At 40.1% G+C, this 17,988-nt stretch overlaps 1 protein-coding gene across 3 annotated transcripts in view; it reads left to right on the plus strand.

The window, feature by feature from the left end:
* Positions 1 to 17,988, plus strand: part of LOC136876255 (uncharacterized) — a 145,305-nt gene that overhangs the window by 111,471 nt on the left and 15,846 nt on the right. For all 3 annotated transcript variants that reach the window (XM_067150057.2, XM_067150058.2, XM_067150059.2), the window contains one exon: positions 7,371 to 7,536. In XM_067150057.2, the coding sequence (XP_067006158.2) occupies positions 7,371 to 7,536 (166 nt within the window). The remainder of the gene's footprint in view (positions 1 to 7,370; positions 7,537 to 17,988) is intronic.

The raw sequence follows: 17,988 nt of genomic DNA on the forward strand, positions 1-17,988 counted from the left end.
TTCTGTAGTCAGTGTCCTCTTATCATGATCTTTCGTGTGGCAGCTAACTGTGGAGTTACTTTCCAAATTATGAACTTTATATGCATTTCACAGACTGTGAATTCTGCTAGAGACTTCCCAGAGAAACACTGGGTGTGTTGAATCTAGTGAATCCTTTATCTCCTCCCCTCTCCCTATTTTCTTCCCTAGAATTACTTTGTATTCTTGAAAAGTTTGGATAAGCCCATGAACCTTAGATATCCTGCTTGTAAGACCCTTTTGATCTCATGAATATCCTGAACTGTAAACCCTATTGTTACTATCAGGTGAGCAGAATAAAGCGGAACTCCTCCATCATGTGCATGGGAATTCCTGGGTGAGTGAGTCAGCCAGTGACTAAATACAGTGCCGGATGTACTAAAGGCCATGCTACTGCGCCAGGTTTCAGTCTTTGTTGAATGTTTGCAAACATGGCATGTGTTTTGTTGGTGACATTAGTACAGTATGTGAATTCAGTTTAATGGCTCAGGTGGCTCAAGTCTGGTATTGGTATTCTGTTCCCCAAAGTGTATTCATTTATGATTCATACGTCCGTGCAGGAAGTGCGAGGGCCGTAAGGAGATAATTTCAAGAGAAGTTTCCTGATGTTCAAGTTCCAGGTCGGAATTCGATTAATAGATTAGTAAATAAATTACGTAAGATGGGGAGTGTTCTTGATAACAAACTTAATAAGCCACGTACAGCACTCGCACAAGAAACTGTTGGTAACATTGGTAAAGCTCTGGGAAGGTCTCCTACAAAATCACTTCGACAACTTGTTCAGGAAATGGAAATTTCCTATGGTTCTGTTCAAATGCGTACAAAATTACTAAAGGGTAATGAACAATTTCCTAAGCAGGTGCCAGAAATGCTTGAACAATGAAGGGAGGCAGTTTCAACATCTCGTGGCGTGATATATGTGAGACCTTTTATTTTTGTGTTGTTTGTTAGAAAGAGCTTACTGCAAACTTCCTGTCACGCATGCTCCTCCCGTGCAGGCTGCGCTGCCAGGCTGTAGAACTGGTTCCGCTTTATGTTGCTCACCCTGTAGAATCTATTAGCTTGGCCATAATGGCCACCAGTGGTCCAGATTGACTTAAATTACTCTCATTAATTATTTAAAGGTCTGCCTTGTAAATACAATTCAAAATCTGGTACATTTACTAACACATTAAATACGTATAGGGCCTAAGTACATGTTTTGAGAATTCATTAATATTCTCTTCTTCAGATTATGGATTAAAATCACATCCATGTAAAAGACCTTATTTTAAAAAATATGTCCTAACATAAAACTGGTTAAAAATAACAATAAAATAAAAAAAACACATTAAAAGTTCAAACATGAATATCATGAATGTCCTGAACTGGACATAAAATGAATGATATTCATGTTTGAACTTTTCATGTTGAAAAAAAAAATTGTGTTGTTATTTTTAACCAGTTTTATGTTAGGACAGTACATTTTTAAAATAAGTTATTTTACATGCATGTGATTTTAATCTATAAGCTTATATACTCTATATACTTTGTTCTTATGGCAGCCTCCTCATGGGGGAAGTTGTATTAATAACCATAATAATACATACATACATACATATATACATACATACATACATACATTATCATTATAGACTGTTATGCCTTTCAGCGTTCAGTCTGCAAGCCTCTGAGAATTTACTAAACGTCGCCACAATCCTCGATTTGCAACTAGTGTTGTGGCCTCATTTAGTTCTATACCTCTTATCTTTAAATCGTTAGAAACCGAGTCTAACCATCGCCGTCTTGGTCTCCCTCTACTTCTCTTACCCTCCATAGCAGAGTCCATTATTCTCCTAGGTAACCTATCCTCCTCCATTCACCTCACATGACCCCACCACCGAAGACGGTTTATGCGTACAGCTTCATCCATCGAGTTCAATCCTAAATTAGCCTTTACCTTCTCATTCCGAGTACCCTCCTGCCATTGTTCCCACCTGTTTGTACCAGCAATCATTCTTGCTACTTTCAGGTCTGTTACTTCTAACTTATGAATAAGATATCCTGGCACACCAGGCAAATGCTGGGGCTGTACCTTAATTAAGGCCACGGCCGCTTCCTTCCAACTCCTAGGCCTTTCCTATCCCATCGTCGCCATAAGACCTATCTGTGTCGGTGCGACGTAAAGCCCCTAGCAAAAAAAAAAAAAAAGATATCCTGAGTCCACCCAGCTTTCGCTCCCGTAAAACAAAGTTGGTTTGAAAACAGACCGATGTAAAGATAGTTTCGTCTGGGAGCTGACTTCCTTCTTACTCAATACTGCTGATCGCAACTGCGATTTCACTGCATTAGCTTTGCTACACCTTGATTCAATCTCCCTTACTATATTACCATCCTGGGAGAACACACAACCTAAATACTTGAAATTATTGACCTGTTCTAGCTTTGTATCACCAATCTGACATTCAATTCTGTTGAATTTCTTACCTATTGACATCAGTTTAGTCTTCGACAGACTAATTTTCATATCATACTCATTACACGTATTTTCAAGTTCCAAGATATTAGACTGCAAGCTTTCGGCACAGTCTGCCATTAAGACCAAGTCGTCAGCATAGGCCAAACTGCTTACTGCATTTCCCTCCCTGCCATTTTATACCTTCCAGCAGATGATCCATGTAAACAACGAACAGCAAACCTGTAAGTACCCTGGAGCAAGAACTCATTCTACCATCAATTCTCACTGAAGCCCAACTGTCAATATAAATGCCTTTGATTTTAATAATCTACCTTTAATTCCATAGTCCCCCAGTATAGTGAACATCTTTTCCTTCGGTACCCTGTCATATGCTTTCTCTAGATCTACGAAACATAAACACAACTGCCTATTCCTCTCATAGCATTTTTCAATTACCTGGCGCATACTGAAAATCTGATCCTGACAGCCTCTCTGTGGTCTGAAACCACACTGGGTTTCATCCAACTTCCTCTCAACGACTGATCGTACCCTCCCTTCCAAGATGCCAGTGAATACTTTGCCTGGTATACTAATCAATGATATACCTCGATAGTTGTTGCAATCCTTCCTGTTCCCTTGCTTGTAGATAGGTGCAATTACTGATTTTGTCCAATCTGAAGGTACCTTACCAACACTCCACGCTAATTTTACTACTCTATGAAGCCATTTCATCCCTGCCTTCCCACTATACTTCACCATTTCAGGTCTAATTTCATCTATTCCTGCTGCCTTATGACAATGGAGTTTATTTACCATCCTTTCCACTTCCTCAAGCATAATTTCACTATCATCATTTTCCTCCTCCCCATGAGCTTGGCTGTTTGCAACACCACCAGGATGATTTCCTTTTACATTGAGAAGATGTTCAAAATATTCCCTCCACCTCTCCAGTGATTCCCTGGGATCTATTATGAATTCACCTGAATTACTCAAAACACTGTTCATTTCTTTTTTCCCTCCCTCCCTTCCTAAGATTCTTTCTTACTGTCCAGAAAGGTTTCCCTGCTGCTTGACCTAGCCTTTCCTGGTTATTACCAAAATCTTCCCATGACTTCTTTTTGGATTCAACAACTATTTGTTTCACTCTGTTTCTTTCATCTGCGTACAAATCCCTGTCTGCCTCGGCCCTTGTTTGGAGCCATTTCTGATAAGCCTTCTTTTTACGTTTACAGGCTGCTCTCACTTCATCATTCCACCAAGATGTTCGCTTTTCCCATCTTTACACACAGTTGTTCCTAGGCATTCCCTTGCTATTTCTACTACAGCATCCCTGTATGCCACCCATTCACTTTCTATATCCTGAACCTGCTTACTGTCCACTGTTCGAAATTTCTCACTAATCATATCCATGTACTTCTGTCTAATTACCTCGTCCTGGAGATTTTCTACCCTTATTCGTTTGCAGACAGATTTCACTTTCTCTACCCTAGGCCTAGAGATACTTAGATCACTACAGATCAGATAGTGGTCTGTATCATCGAAAAATCCGCGAAAAATTCGTACATTCCTAACAGATTTCCTGAATTCGAAGTCGGTCAAGTTATAGTCTATTATGGATCTGGTACCCCTAGCCTCCCATGTGTAGCGGTGACGAAGCCTGATGCTTGAAGAATGCATTCGTAACAGCTAAACCCATACTAGCACAGAAGTCCAGCAAACGCTTCCCATTCCCATTGGCTTCCATATCTTCCCCACATTTACCAATCACCCTTTCGTATCCTTCAGTTCTATTCCCAACTCTCGCATTGAAATCGCCCATTAGCACTATTCTATCCTTGCTGTTGACCCTGACCACGATGTCACTCAATGCTTCATAAAACTTGTCAACTTCATCCTCATCTGCACCCTCACATGGTGAATACACGGACACAATTCTTGTCCTAATTCCTCCAACTGACAAATCTACCCACATCATTCTCTCATTTTGCGTGCCTAACAGATACTATGTTGCGTGCAATGGTATTCATGATAAAGAGCCCTACCCCACACTCTGCCCTTCCCTTTCTAACACCCGTCAAGTACACTTTATAATCCCCTATCTCTTCCTCATTATCTCCCCTTACCCGAATATCACTTGCTCCTAGCACATCCAGATGCATCCTCTTTGCTGACTCAGCCAGTTCTACTTTCTTTCTTCCCTAAGCCCCATTAATATTGATAGCTCCCCATTGAATTCCATTTCGTTCGCCAAGTTGTTTCCAAGGAGTCCCTCGCCTGTCAGATGGGAGTGGGACTCCATTACTCCCATAGGTCCGAGGCTTGCTGAAAAATGTTCTGAGCTCGGTAAATTCATGAAGCAGGATGCTTCCCTACTTGCACATAGTCCAAGTGAGGATCTCTCCTCTAACGGCTTATGGACCACCGGTGAATTGTATAGTCCTAGTCGCCTGAGCACAAGGAGGGCCATGACTCAGAATATGTCCGAGATGCCCACTCCCATTCCATAGCATCTGGTATCCCGACTCTCAGGACCACTTACTAGGCCACTCAGCCGTTGCCCATGGTTCACGAACTAGGACGTGACTACAGTAACCCACAAACATGAACCATGCTATAATAATAAGAGAATATAAATTAATTCTCAAAACATGTACTTATATATATTTATGTATTTGATGTATTAGTAAATATACTAGATTTTGAATTGTATTGACAAGGCAGACCTTTAAATAATTAATAATAGCTATTGTTATTAGTTCAGTCAGTGTAATTGTTCATTATATTTTATCTGTGTAAATTGCATCTTTTTGTTTTAGAAATAGTTCACAACAAATTTGTACCCCCTTTACCAGTACAAGTTCATTCAGCCCTCAATATTGAAGCAGGGCTTTGTTCAGCTAGAAACAGTTGCTAGGAAGTTATTTAAATGGAAACCATCTCTTTGCTTATTTATGGTATTAGTTATTAGTTAAGTATTATGCCATTGTTATGTAATGCTCAATTCTTAGTCTCCACTTGCAATTTTTTGAGATTTAAGGCTTAACCATTCCCATGTAATGTTCTATTGTTTTCTTCATCATAACCTTGTCTGTTTGGGGACTAATTTCCCTCAGTATTCGGGAGATAGTAGGTTCGAACCCCACTGTCGGCAGCCCTGAAAATGGTTTTCCATGGTTTCCCATTTTCACACCAGGCAAATGCTGGGGCTGTACCTTAATTAAGGCCACGGCCGCTTCCTTCCCACTCCCAGCCCTTTCCTGTCCCCATCGTCGCCGTAAGACCTATCTGTGTCGGTGCGACGTAAAACAACTAGCAAAAAAAAAAAAAAATTCCCTCAGAATTCCTATTTTAGGCTAATGGTAACAAAATTAATATAATACTATTGTTTTAGAGAAGAGTATTCTATACTAGGTTAGTTTCCTTAACTATGTTCCAAGGCTGAGCTGCGACATCACTTCTGCTCGTACCTTCACCCACTCTGAATTCTCTACACTGTAGCTTTGCGCCCCCCCCCCCCCTTTCACCCCCTCCAATATGGTGTGACGTCATGCCTTTCGTGCACGATTGGTTGCATGATGTTCTCTCATAGCTGATAGTTTTTCATTATTACCAATATCATCATCATTAGTGTTGCCAACTGTGGCATGATTTTCTAATAACTTTCGTACTTGTCTCAAGTTTATATTGTATCCTTTGGAAGGACTTTTTATGTATTTAATGAATGTTGAATATACGGTACACATAGGCATCAGAAATTATGCCATGCATTATGTTTCTACCCTCTGTGCATCTACTTTTCTCAGCTTTTAACCTCTAGGTACTTTGGCCCTGTCATAATAATTTCTGCTAACGATTTATTGTAGGTCCACTAGACAGATTCTCTGTATTTGGAATAGGTAATGCCCCATTTCCTTCTTATACTTTTTTAATACCCTTGTATTGCAAATTACATCTTAGCGCATGATATTGATCATAAGCTCTGAGCTCGATTTAATATTGCTCGGTGACTCATGCTTACATTCAACTTTATTGTGTTGTTTACTGTTGGTAGCTTACAAGCCTTCACAGCATTAGGCCTAGGTCTTTGTAACCCAGATCCAGGCTCATAGCCTACCTACAGGGTGGCGATAAAGCACCTTTAGTTGTCTAAACCCTTAACGCTGAGGTTTGTTGATTTCAGTAATTTATTACTCATAATGACAGTCAAGTTCTGTCTTAAATGTAGATTACCTGTTGAAAATTAATGAAAATTTTACTCTATAACGTATACTAGCAGTTGTATCCATCCTCGAAGGAACTGTCACTTAGCATGTGCATGATTGCATTTCTATCGACTCTTCATGGTATTGCTGAGATTTTGAGACACAGATGTGAATAGCCTCTTCCTCACAGTGGCCTGTCATGACATACTCATTACCTGACCCTCTCTGGCCCTGTTCATTTTCATCTTTTTTATATTTGATATCTTCCTCCTGGTATAAAAGCCAGATTGATATTCAAAGCATTTAAAATACCAATATAATCTACATTAAGTTATCAGATCCCTTACTTTTTACTACCTCAGGAAAGTTTGTAACTAATATTCTAAATTAGTTTTGTCATGAGCCATTTTCCTGTAAAACAATTGTAAGAGAGATACATCTAGTTTTATGCCTTACGCCGCCTCGTGCTCAATTTTTTTCAACAACTTACAGCTAAGATCCCACTTGCCCTTGCCCTTATCCTAAACTTAAATGTATAGTTTCACGAAACTCCCTCGGTCCATTTGCCTGTGATGCTGTGACAGAATGACAAACAGAAAAAAATGAATTGGGACTTGACATAAGCTGGCCTGTCCAGTATAAAAATCAAATATCAGATTAATATCCAGAAAGAAAATGTTACGTATATAAATGTGACGTGATATTGGTTGCAGGTAACATCTTGAGCAGACTGCAGATTATAAAATCTACTAACTTTGGAAACATTAACAGCTTGTCCGAAGCATCTGATGTGTTAGTAAAGTATGACTTGTATCTTCCGGACACGGTGTTCCGTAAATCAAATCCTTCCTTGCCAGACTTCCGACTTATCATTCTGGGGTGAGTATGCTGTTTATTGTTTTTTTACTACTACATTATTAGAGTGTAAAGAATTTTTAGTAATTCAATTAGTAAGGACCAGAAAATTTAGCATCTGTTTTTCTTCAAAATTAATTTACTGCAAGATAATCAAGTATAAAAGAAAATTCACTGTTAAATATATACGAACATTTAATGTTTAAACACAAGGATTTTAACCAGGTCAGCACTGTAACCACTGTCTGCTGTCTCTCTACCTACTCACATCAACAAAACTCGTAACATCCTTCTGTCAGCTTTTACTGATGTTTGTGGTCATAAATCCAGCTCAGAATAATCACATGCTATCTTCAGTATCCACAGTAACTAACTCTCTAGCATTGACAAGTTTATGCAACGTAAACAATACTGTACATTTATATGCATGATTTAAGTGATTTGTTAGAATCAGAGGGTGTTCTTGTAGAACAAAACATGTCATTCTTTGTATAATAGTGTGTATATTTTTACAGGTATGTTTATAGGATTATAATTTATATTGAAATTTGTGTGTGTGACAGACTGGAAAGTTTTTATGTTACATAATGGTTTTTTTTTTTGCTAGTTGCTTTACGTCACACCGACACATATAGTTCTTATGTTGACGATGGGACGGGGAAGGGCTAGGAGTGGGAAGGAAGCAGCTGTGGCCTTAATTAAGGTACAGCCCCAGCTTTTGCCTGGTGTGAAAATGGGAAACCACGGAAAACCATTTTCAGGGCTGCCGACAGTGGGGTTCGAACCTACTATCTCCCGAATACTGGATACTGGCCGCACTTAAGCGACTGCAGCTATCGAGCTTGGTATGTTACATAATAGATCCTGATCTTGTATCCTAAAAATATGTCCTTACCACCCTAATCGTCCAAATTTGATATATATTTTGACATACTGTAGATGTCTGTTGTTTCAAGTATTGTATTTAGAAATGATAAACAAGTTGAAACCTTTATATCATATTATTTATTCATACAATTTTTAACAGTTATCAAAATGTTGTTGTACAGTGGTGAATAATGTGAGAAGTAAGAGATGTCTGATTTAAAGTATCATTTGATTTTCCAAAAAGCCAGATTTGTAGGCTCAAGTTTGCAGTGTTCTCGTAGCTGTCTCATTGGCTACACAGGTGTGGTAGTAAAATTTATAGTTATAAAATACAAGAGCTATTTTTTTCTAAGGTCCAATTGGTCACAGAATTAAAACCACAGTGAGATTCCAATGAAGCGTTGTGCTGATGTGTAGTATAGTGTCTCTAGTATGTCTGTTGACCGCATTGCATCACACTTATCAGTTCTGAGTGTGCAGTGAGCATTTGAACATGCCTAGAAAAATAGTCTCTCTGGCCAGGTGTGTGAAATGCATGCTGTCATTCTGTTTCTTCATGCTGAGGGGTGCAAATGCAGCCAAAATTCATCGACGAATGAGTAATGTGTACGTTGAAACTTTCATAAGTTACAATAAAGTGCTGCAATGGTGCAGGAACTTTGAAGCACGATGTACAGATATTCATGATGCAAGTGGTCAGGGAAGGAAGCGAGTTTCAACCGATGATCTTGTTCAGCGAGTGGATCAAGAGATTGGAGAAAATCATTGATTCACAATTTCTGTGTTCAGTGATTCATTTCCCATGGGTGCTGCCTTAAAGTTTCTCCAGCGCTACCATGCTGAAGGAGAAGAATTTTTAACAAAATTGTCACAGGGGACGAGTCATGGGTCCATTTCAAAAATGGAGAAACAAAAGAGCGATCCACAGCGGATGCATTCTTAATCCCCGAGTAAACCAAAAAAGTGCAAGCGAACCTTCTTCATCAGAAAGTGTATAGCTACTGTGTTCTGAGACCAAAAAGGAGTCTTGGTGGAATTCATAGAACATGGCACGGCCATCACTGCAGCCTCATACAGCATGACTCTTCAACGTCTGCTGAGGGCAATTCAGAACAAGCGAAGAGGATTGTCATAATAGGCATTATCCTTCTTCATGACAATGCTTGGCCGCACACTGCAGCTGCAACAAAGATACACCTGCCACATTTCTGATGGGAAGTGTTTGATCACCCACCACACAACCCGGACTTGGCTCCCTCTGATTTTTATCTCTTTGCTCGCATGAAATGCTGGCTAGAAGGATGCATTTTGGCACAGACAACAAGCTGCAGACCAGTGTAGAGAAGTGGCTGAAGTACAGGTGGCTGCCCACAAGAAAAGTTTGTAAATATGTTGCAAATAAAACATGTTTGATTTTCTCTGTGGTTTTAATTTTGTGACCAATTGGACCGTGAAAAAAAATAAATAGCCCTCATGATAATGTATGCCAATAATAATGTTTGCCAAAATTTGTCAATTTTCCATCTCAAAACCTTCAATATTTTCTTTATTTATGGTCCAATTTTAATTTTTATGATTTTTTCTGATATATTTTGTTGGGGCAAATCAAATAACACCTAATTCGCCTGTATGCAACATGTACATGCCAGGTTACAGTGTGCAGTATGTGACTTTCAACTGTCAAAACATTATCTTAATTTGGTGGACATCTTGTGATGCAATTGCAGTTTGGTGCAGTTGAGTGTACCTAGTCTAGACATAAATACTGTCATAAAATATTTTTTTGAAGAACTGCAATACATTTTGAGATGTTTCAATTTCCTTGTAATATGTTATGAACATACATATTACTCACCACTTGTACCAAAGTTTTAAGTCTCCATCCGACAGACAAATCACCATCAACAGCGTCATATGCTCTCACTCCACATGAGTACTGCGGAGAAGTTTGGAATTTAATCCAGGCTCTCAGCAAGCAATCTAGTGGTTAGAAATTGTATACCACCACCTCACCTACCCTGCTGGCCAACATTCTGATGGTGAAAAGTTTTTCGACCAATGGGACTCAAACCAGCTAACCACGGTGGCTGACCCTATAGACTTCAATGCCTTAATGATTGTGATCACCACCGTGCCTTACGAGCCAGTGCAGAATATTGCTGGAAGATCCAGGGCTCATTTTTGAACATGGTGTGACTCAGGTCCTTCACGAAGGTCCAGAAACGTTTTTATGCCTTATCCACAAAAATGAACCATGGGGCCCTCATAGCTCACACCCACCTCCAATCTTTGATTGAGGAGGGATAGAAACTCTCTCACAAGCTTCTTGAAACCTTGCCGCATATACCTGCCATTCTAGCGGTTAAAGCTCTGTTCAATGGTGAAGACTTACTTGTCTGGAAAGGAAATTCTCTGATGCCCATTACTGCTGTACCATTGCAGGTTTTGGCTTGATTTGAGTTTCCTCTGCTGCTTCAGTTGCTGTGTCAGGAATTGTCGAGTGGTCTGCCAATAAGCTCTAAGCCCAGCGCCTTTAGAAACTGGCAAATAAGTTAATTTGGGAGGGAGGATTTACACAAGTAGTACAAGAACCGACTCGTCTCAATAACTTACTAGATGTATTCTTGGTTAAACCATGGGAAATTGTTGATAAAACTGAGGTAATTGAAGGAATATGAGACCATAAGGCTGTAATAATGGATGTAGGACTCGTACCAAAAAGGCTTAATAAGAGGGTTACACAAGACAAGAAATTGTACAGAAAAACTAAAGTTGATGAATTTGCGACTTACCTTAAATCACAATTCAGTTGTTGGATAAGTGAAGAGAGTAACGTGGATACACTTTGGGCTAAATTTAAAGGAATCATTTGGGAAGGACAGAAGAGATTTGTACCTGTTAAGAAGGGTAAAATGACCTCAGAACCTGTTTATTATACAAGGGAAATAAGAAAATTAAAAAGAAAATGTAGAATAGTAAACAGGAAAATCAAAGAGGGTAGGGAGAGTAGAGAAACTAGAAAACAGCTAATGAGGGAACTGAATAGAGTGAAAAAGGAAGCAAAAGAGAATTATATGAATGGCATACTTCAAGAGGGTAATGACCACAAAGGGAAATGGAAAAAGCTGTATTCATATATCAGGAATCAAAAAGGAAAAGGAATCCTAATTCCTACAATGGTGGGAGAAGGGGGTGAACACTATTTAACAGATACTGAGAAAGCAAACCTATTTAGTAGGGAATTCAGAGATTCAGTAGATGATTGTCAAGAGTTGGAAACAGAAACCGAAGATAGAGAGGGAGAGACACAGAGGGAAACAAGAAGCTTCTCATTCACAAATGAAGATATTTTCAGAGAAATCCAACTGCTTCAGCAAGGAAAAGCAGCAGGAAGTGATCAAATTACTGGGGAGGTATTAAAGACAGTGGGGGGGGTACATAGTGCCTTATTTAAAATTTCTCTTTGACTATGTCATAAATAATAGTGTAATACCAAAGGAATAGAAGGAATCTATAATAATACCGATTTATAAAGGAAAGGGTGATAAAAGGAAACCAGAGAACTACAGACCAATCAGCCTGACCAGTATAGTTTGTAAAATACTGGAGAGTTTAATATCGAAGTACATCAGAGGGATATGTGATGATGTAAATTGGTTCATGAGGAGCCAGTATGGATTTAGAATGAAATTTTCTTGTGAGGCACAACTGGTGGGATTTCAGCAGGACATATCAGATCAGTTGGATTCAGGAGGTCAGTTAGATTGCATAGCCATAGATCTTTCCAAAGCCTTTGATAGAGTGGAACATGGAATATTATGAAAGAAATTGGAGGGAATAAGATTGGACGTAAGGGTTAACACGTTGGATAAAAACATTTCTAAATTCAAGGGTTCAGAAAGTCAAAGTAGGAAATAATGTATCTCAGGAAGAGAAAGTTTGGAAGGGAATTGCACAGGGTAATATAATCGGTCCGTTACTTTTCTTAATATACGCAAATGATTTAGGGAACAATATAACATCAAAAATAAGATTGTATGCAGATGACATAATTGTTTATAGGGAAATGAACAATATTGAGGATTGTTCAGAATTACAAAGGGACCTTGAAAGTATCCAACAATGGGTTGAAGAAAATAATATGAAGGTTAATGGAGGCAAATCAACTGTTACAACTTTTACAAACAGGAGCTTTAAAACTGAATTTGAATAAACTTTGGATGAGGTAGTTATCCCAAAAGATGGCAAGTGCAAATACTTAGGTGTGAGATTTGAAAGTAATTTGCACTGGAAGGGTCATGTTGATGACATTGTTGGGAAAGCATACAGATCATTACATGTCATAATGAGGCTACTTAAAGGATGCAACAAAGAATTAAAAGAAAAAAGTTACTTGAGTATGGTTCATCCATTATTGGAATATGCAAACAGTGTTTGGGATCCTCACCAAGAATAACTAATAAAAGAAATAGATAGTGTGCAGAGGAAAGCAGCAAGATTTGTAACAGGGGATTTCAGGAGGAAGAGTAGTGTATCAGAAATGTTAAAGGAACTTGGGTGGGAAACTTTAAGTAAGAGAAGGGAGAAAACTAGATTTATAGGATTATATAGAGCCTATACAAGAGAAGAAGCATGGGGAGATATCCGTGAGAGGCTTCAGTTGGAAAATAATTATATCGGCAGGACTGACCACAAATATAAAATTAGTAGGAATTTTAGCAGAAGCGATTGGGGTAAATTTTCATTCATTGGGAAGGGTGTGAAGGAGTGGAACAGTTTACCAGGGGTAGTGTTTGATCCTTTTCCAAAATCTGTACAGATATTCAAGAAGATAATAAACAGCAACAGAGAAAATAAATGAAGTGTTAGAGGGCATTCGACCAGTGCAGGTTATTGTAAATAAAAAAAATGTGTGTGAATAAATTAATTCCATCCCCTGGTCTAAGGAGTTTGGACAGCCAAAGTAGGGGACTGCCTGTAGGGGTGAAGTACAGTGGGGACTTCGAGGGCCCTGGGACCGCTACGGTAGCTGTGAAGGCCCTTCAGGAACTCTGTAAAGTGGTGGCAAAAAGGGCTCTGGTTAAGATGCAGCAGGTCGTTATGCTACTTAGGTTTTACCGGGCGAGTTGGCCGTGCGCGTAGAGGCGCGCGGCTGTGAGCTTGCATCCGGGAGATAGTAGGTTCTAATCCCGCTATCGGCAGCCCTGAAAATGGTTTTCCGTGGTTTCCCATTTTCACACCAGGCAAATGCTGGGGCTGTACCTTAATTAAGGCCACGGCCGCTTCCTTCCAACTCCTAGACCTTTCCTAACCCATCTTCGCCATAAGGCCTATCTGTGTTGGTGCGACGTAAAGCCCCTAGCAAAAAAAAAAAAGCTACTTAGGTTCCAGAACGGGTAAAAAAAAAAAAAAAGTAAATAAATAAATGCGATGTAAATATTAATCTTATACCAGTTGTATAGTATCATTTGAAGTAATTCCACATACTGTATATCAGTTGACTATATCTGTAAGTAATACAGGAGATATTATAAGTAGAATTTTTGTAAACAATATAAATTTATTAAGGATGAGCTGTGTGTTTAATGGAAAACATTGTTAGCTTAAATTGTATAATATTGTATTATAGGAAAATTTTCTTCTCTTGTTAATTTAATATTTAGTGCTTGACAATAATGTATTTTAGTGTACCATTTGCCACCGAGGTAGACACCTCATTTGCAAATAAAGAGATTTTGATTTGATTTGAAGTACCCTGGATATTGACCGTGATGAAATGTTCAGCTCCCATGCAATTGTCTTCTGCTTTGCCAACTATGGGCTGCCACTGCTTTAAAAGCCGCCATAGTTCTCGCACTGCGAGGTTGACCAAGTGCCGTGTGATCCTTCACACTCTCTTTCTCAGTAAATTGCTGTATTGTCCAGTAGACAAACCTTTTGCTGATTTTCAGCTCTTTTAGTAGCTGACTTCCCAGTCTTTTGCAATGCAATTACAGCTACCCTATTTTCATATTCACTCCAGTTCATGCTTGAGCCAAGAAAATTCACTCTTTCACTGTTGAACACTCACTGGTTAGGACTAACCTTCAGCAAAAGGGTTGTTTACTACCTCGTAAACCAGTCCTACAGTCCAAGTCAAAAGTATATGACGGTATTTATGGCTAGACTAGGTATAAATGTGCTAGTATGAGGCATATGTTGTTTGAATACTTAGCCAATTCTGTAGTTCTTATTGCATGCTGCCATGGTCCAGCTAGCAGAAGTGTTTTATTTTAGATTTCTACTATTTAACTTGCTTTCCTTATTTGGTACAGCAGTATTACCAATGTGATTATTTCTGTCCATACTTGTATACAAATAAGGATTGTGAAGCTCAGAGATTGTGCGCATTCAATAAACTACAAGCATGAGCTGGAGTAACGTGCATGGCCATATTAACGTATGGGCACGATGGGGAGTTTCCCCGGGGGGGGGGGGAGCCAAGGAAATCTAAGCACAAACCGGAATTTAACACTAATGTTGTCACTAATGCCGGCCCCCGTGGTGTAGGGGTAGCGTGCCTGCCTCTTACCCGGAGGCCCCGGGTTCGATTCCCGGCCAGGTCAGGGATTTTTACCTGGACCTGAGGGCTGGTTCGAGGTCTACTCAGCCTACGTGATTAGAATTGAGGAGCTATCTGACGGTGAGATAGCGGCCCCGGTCTAGAAAGCCAAGAATAACGGCCGAGAGGATTCGTCGTGTTGACCACACGACACCTCGTAATCTGCAGGCTTTCGGGCTGAGCAGCGGTCGCTTGGTAGGCCAAGGCCCTTCAAGGGCTGTAGTGCCATTGGGGGGGGGGGTTGTCACTAATAGTAATACCCACCTCGACATTCAAATTTCCCCATTTTATATTTCTTGCATTGCTTTGGAAGCTGAATATTGTAATGCAACTAACGTGTTCGGACAGCACAGACTGTGTCCATTTCCATTATTAGAAACATAATTTCTGCTTTTTGTGTTCCAGTGATCATATTTATGTAGTGAAGACTTAACCAAAGTGAGGAAAAAAGTATTAATTTATGTGATTTATTACATATTATAGGTGGACCGGCACAAGGTTGCACTTGACAGTTGTAGTTCATGTTGGCACTACTGCAAATAATAATTGAAGAACGTCACCCGTCATTCAGAACGACTAATCCATTACTTTTTATGTTAGATACAGTTATGCATTTTATACATATTTAATTTCATATACTGTGTATAACCTTTTATTTACTTACAAAAACATGAGCATTTTTTAAAAGAATGTAATGTTTAAGCGAGCTGAAAAATAAAGATGAACTATTTTCATTTACACGAGTGTCCAAAAGTTAAGCATAAGTTACGAGTAAGCAGGGCAACAGGAAATAGACTGCAAATCGCACGACATATGCACCTACCAACTTTGTGTGTTCACTCTGTATAGGAAAGGAGTGTTCCCTGCTTTGACTAGCGGCGTAACCGCAGGGTAAACATAGCCAGTGCCTGCGCCCCATATTCCCTTAGTCGTGTTTGCCTTGTTATAGTGTGCGGAGTGTAGCCTCTTGGTGAACGTGACAACATAATGGCACAAAAATGCAATTTGGACCCCATTTTGCAGGGTAGAATACTCAGCCCCCTGGAAGCAGGCCAGACAAAGACAGAAGTTGCCATATCCTTGAATGACAATTAAATTGAAAACAAGAAATAAAGTGGTTCAACCTATTCATTACAAGGAATAGTGGTTGAAACCGGTACCGCTTTTAACCAAATAAGAATGTAACATTACATTTCTTATTTTCCTTGTATTGAATAGGTTGAACCACTTTATTTCTTGTTTCCAATTTAATTGTGATACAGTTCAATACGGAACATTATGAAATTTCTATCTTTAAATATCCTTGAGTGTGCCGCAAAGTGTCATTTCCAGGCTTTGGAGACTATTTTGAGACACAGGAGATGTTAGTCGTAGGCCAGGACCAGGTCAACCAAGGGTAACCACCCCACAGCAGGACCGATATCTAGCCTTAACCACCCGACGAAATTGGAGTGGACCTGCAAGTCAATTGTCGGCGGAGCTTGCAGCCATCTCAGGGGTTACTGTTTCCTGGCAAACTGTGTACCGGAGACTCAGAAAAGCAGGGCTGTTTGCCAGACACCCAGCTGTGTGCATCCCGCTCACTCCAGCACAGAGACAGGCCCATTTACTGTGGAGCCATCAACATCGAAACTGGACCATGAATGAATGGAGGTATGTGCTCTTCACAGATGAATCCTGCTTCAATTTTCAGAATGATTCCCATCGCACATTAACCTGGAGAGAGCTGGGTAGCCAATACAACCACAGGAACATCGTGGACCAGTATGGTGGTGGTGGTGGTGGTGGTGGTGGTGGTGGTGGTGTCATGGTGTGAAGCGGCATCATGTTGAATGGCCGTACGGACCTGAACGTCTTCATGGGTGGTCCAAGGAACACTATTAACGCTCGGAGATACAGGGATGAGGTACTGAGACCACATGTTTGACTCTTCAGATGTGCGGTTATCCAGTGTTCCTCTTAATGGACGATAATGGCTGACCGCACTGCGCTGCTCTGGTGGATGAATTTCTGGCTGGGGACTGGCCAGCGAGGTCTGCTGATCTGAACTCTGTAGAACATGCCTGGGATGCATTGGGGAGGCGAATTGCGTCCCATCAGCCTCTACCAAGGACCCTCCAAGACCTTCGCATTGCCGTTTCGGAGGAATGGGATCGACTGCCACAAGAGCTCTTGGACCATCTGATAGAGAGCATGCCACGTCGCTGCGAAGTATGTGTGGTCATTAGGGGTAACCATACACCCTATTAACAGCATATTTTGTTGTGGAAGACATTGCCAAGTTTTGTTAGTTGTTGTCAAAAGTGTACCTTAGCTATCAGAACCTTCCTGACACTGTTTTTTTGGACAAGTTGTATGACATATGGTGTGTGATTCAGCTTCCGTTTGTTCAGCAATCCATCTGAAATTCCTATCAGGCGGTATGGCCTCGTTTTGGTGATAATGCTTAACTTTTGGACACTAGTGCAGTTGTTGGCAGTATCGCTAGTATAGTGGTGCCATCTCAGTCGTATTCCGACTTCCTTATTGAAGTGTTGATGTTTGTCTGTCATGCTTTTTTTTGCTAGGGGCTTTACGTCGCACCGACACAGATAGGTCTTATGGCGACGAAGTCTGTCGTGCTAGCACGTGATCAGATGTGATTCGCACGTTGATGAAAGTGGTGTTTTTTTTTCTTGTGAGATAATTCTGAAGTTTTGTTGTAGCTAGTGCAGTATGATGTCACGGAAACGACAACATAGTGATGAATCACAAAGTGATAATCCTTTGCGCTGAAGAGTGCCCCTTAATAGTCAGGCATGTGAATTAGTGCGGAGAACTCGCGAGTTTTACGAAAGGGAGAGGGAGTTGTGGAACATACAAGTCAAATTTTAGGGCTTTCAAAGCGTACTGTTATTCAGAAGGGTGTTCTCCTCCAGGAACTGAAGGAAGAAGGGACTGGGGAACCTAGCAGTAACAGAAACGGGACTGATAGTGGGGGCTTGTCGCTAAGTACTCCATAAAAGAAA

This window comes from Anabrus simplex, chromosome 6 (assembly GCF_040414725.1).
Source record: "Anabrus simplex isolate iqAnaSimp1 chromosome 6, ASM4041472v1, whole genome shotgun sequence".
Classification (NCBI taxonomy): Eukaryota; Metazoa; Arthropoda; class Insecta; order Orthoptera; family Tettigoniidae; genus Anabrus; species Anabrus simplex.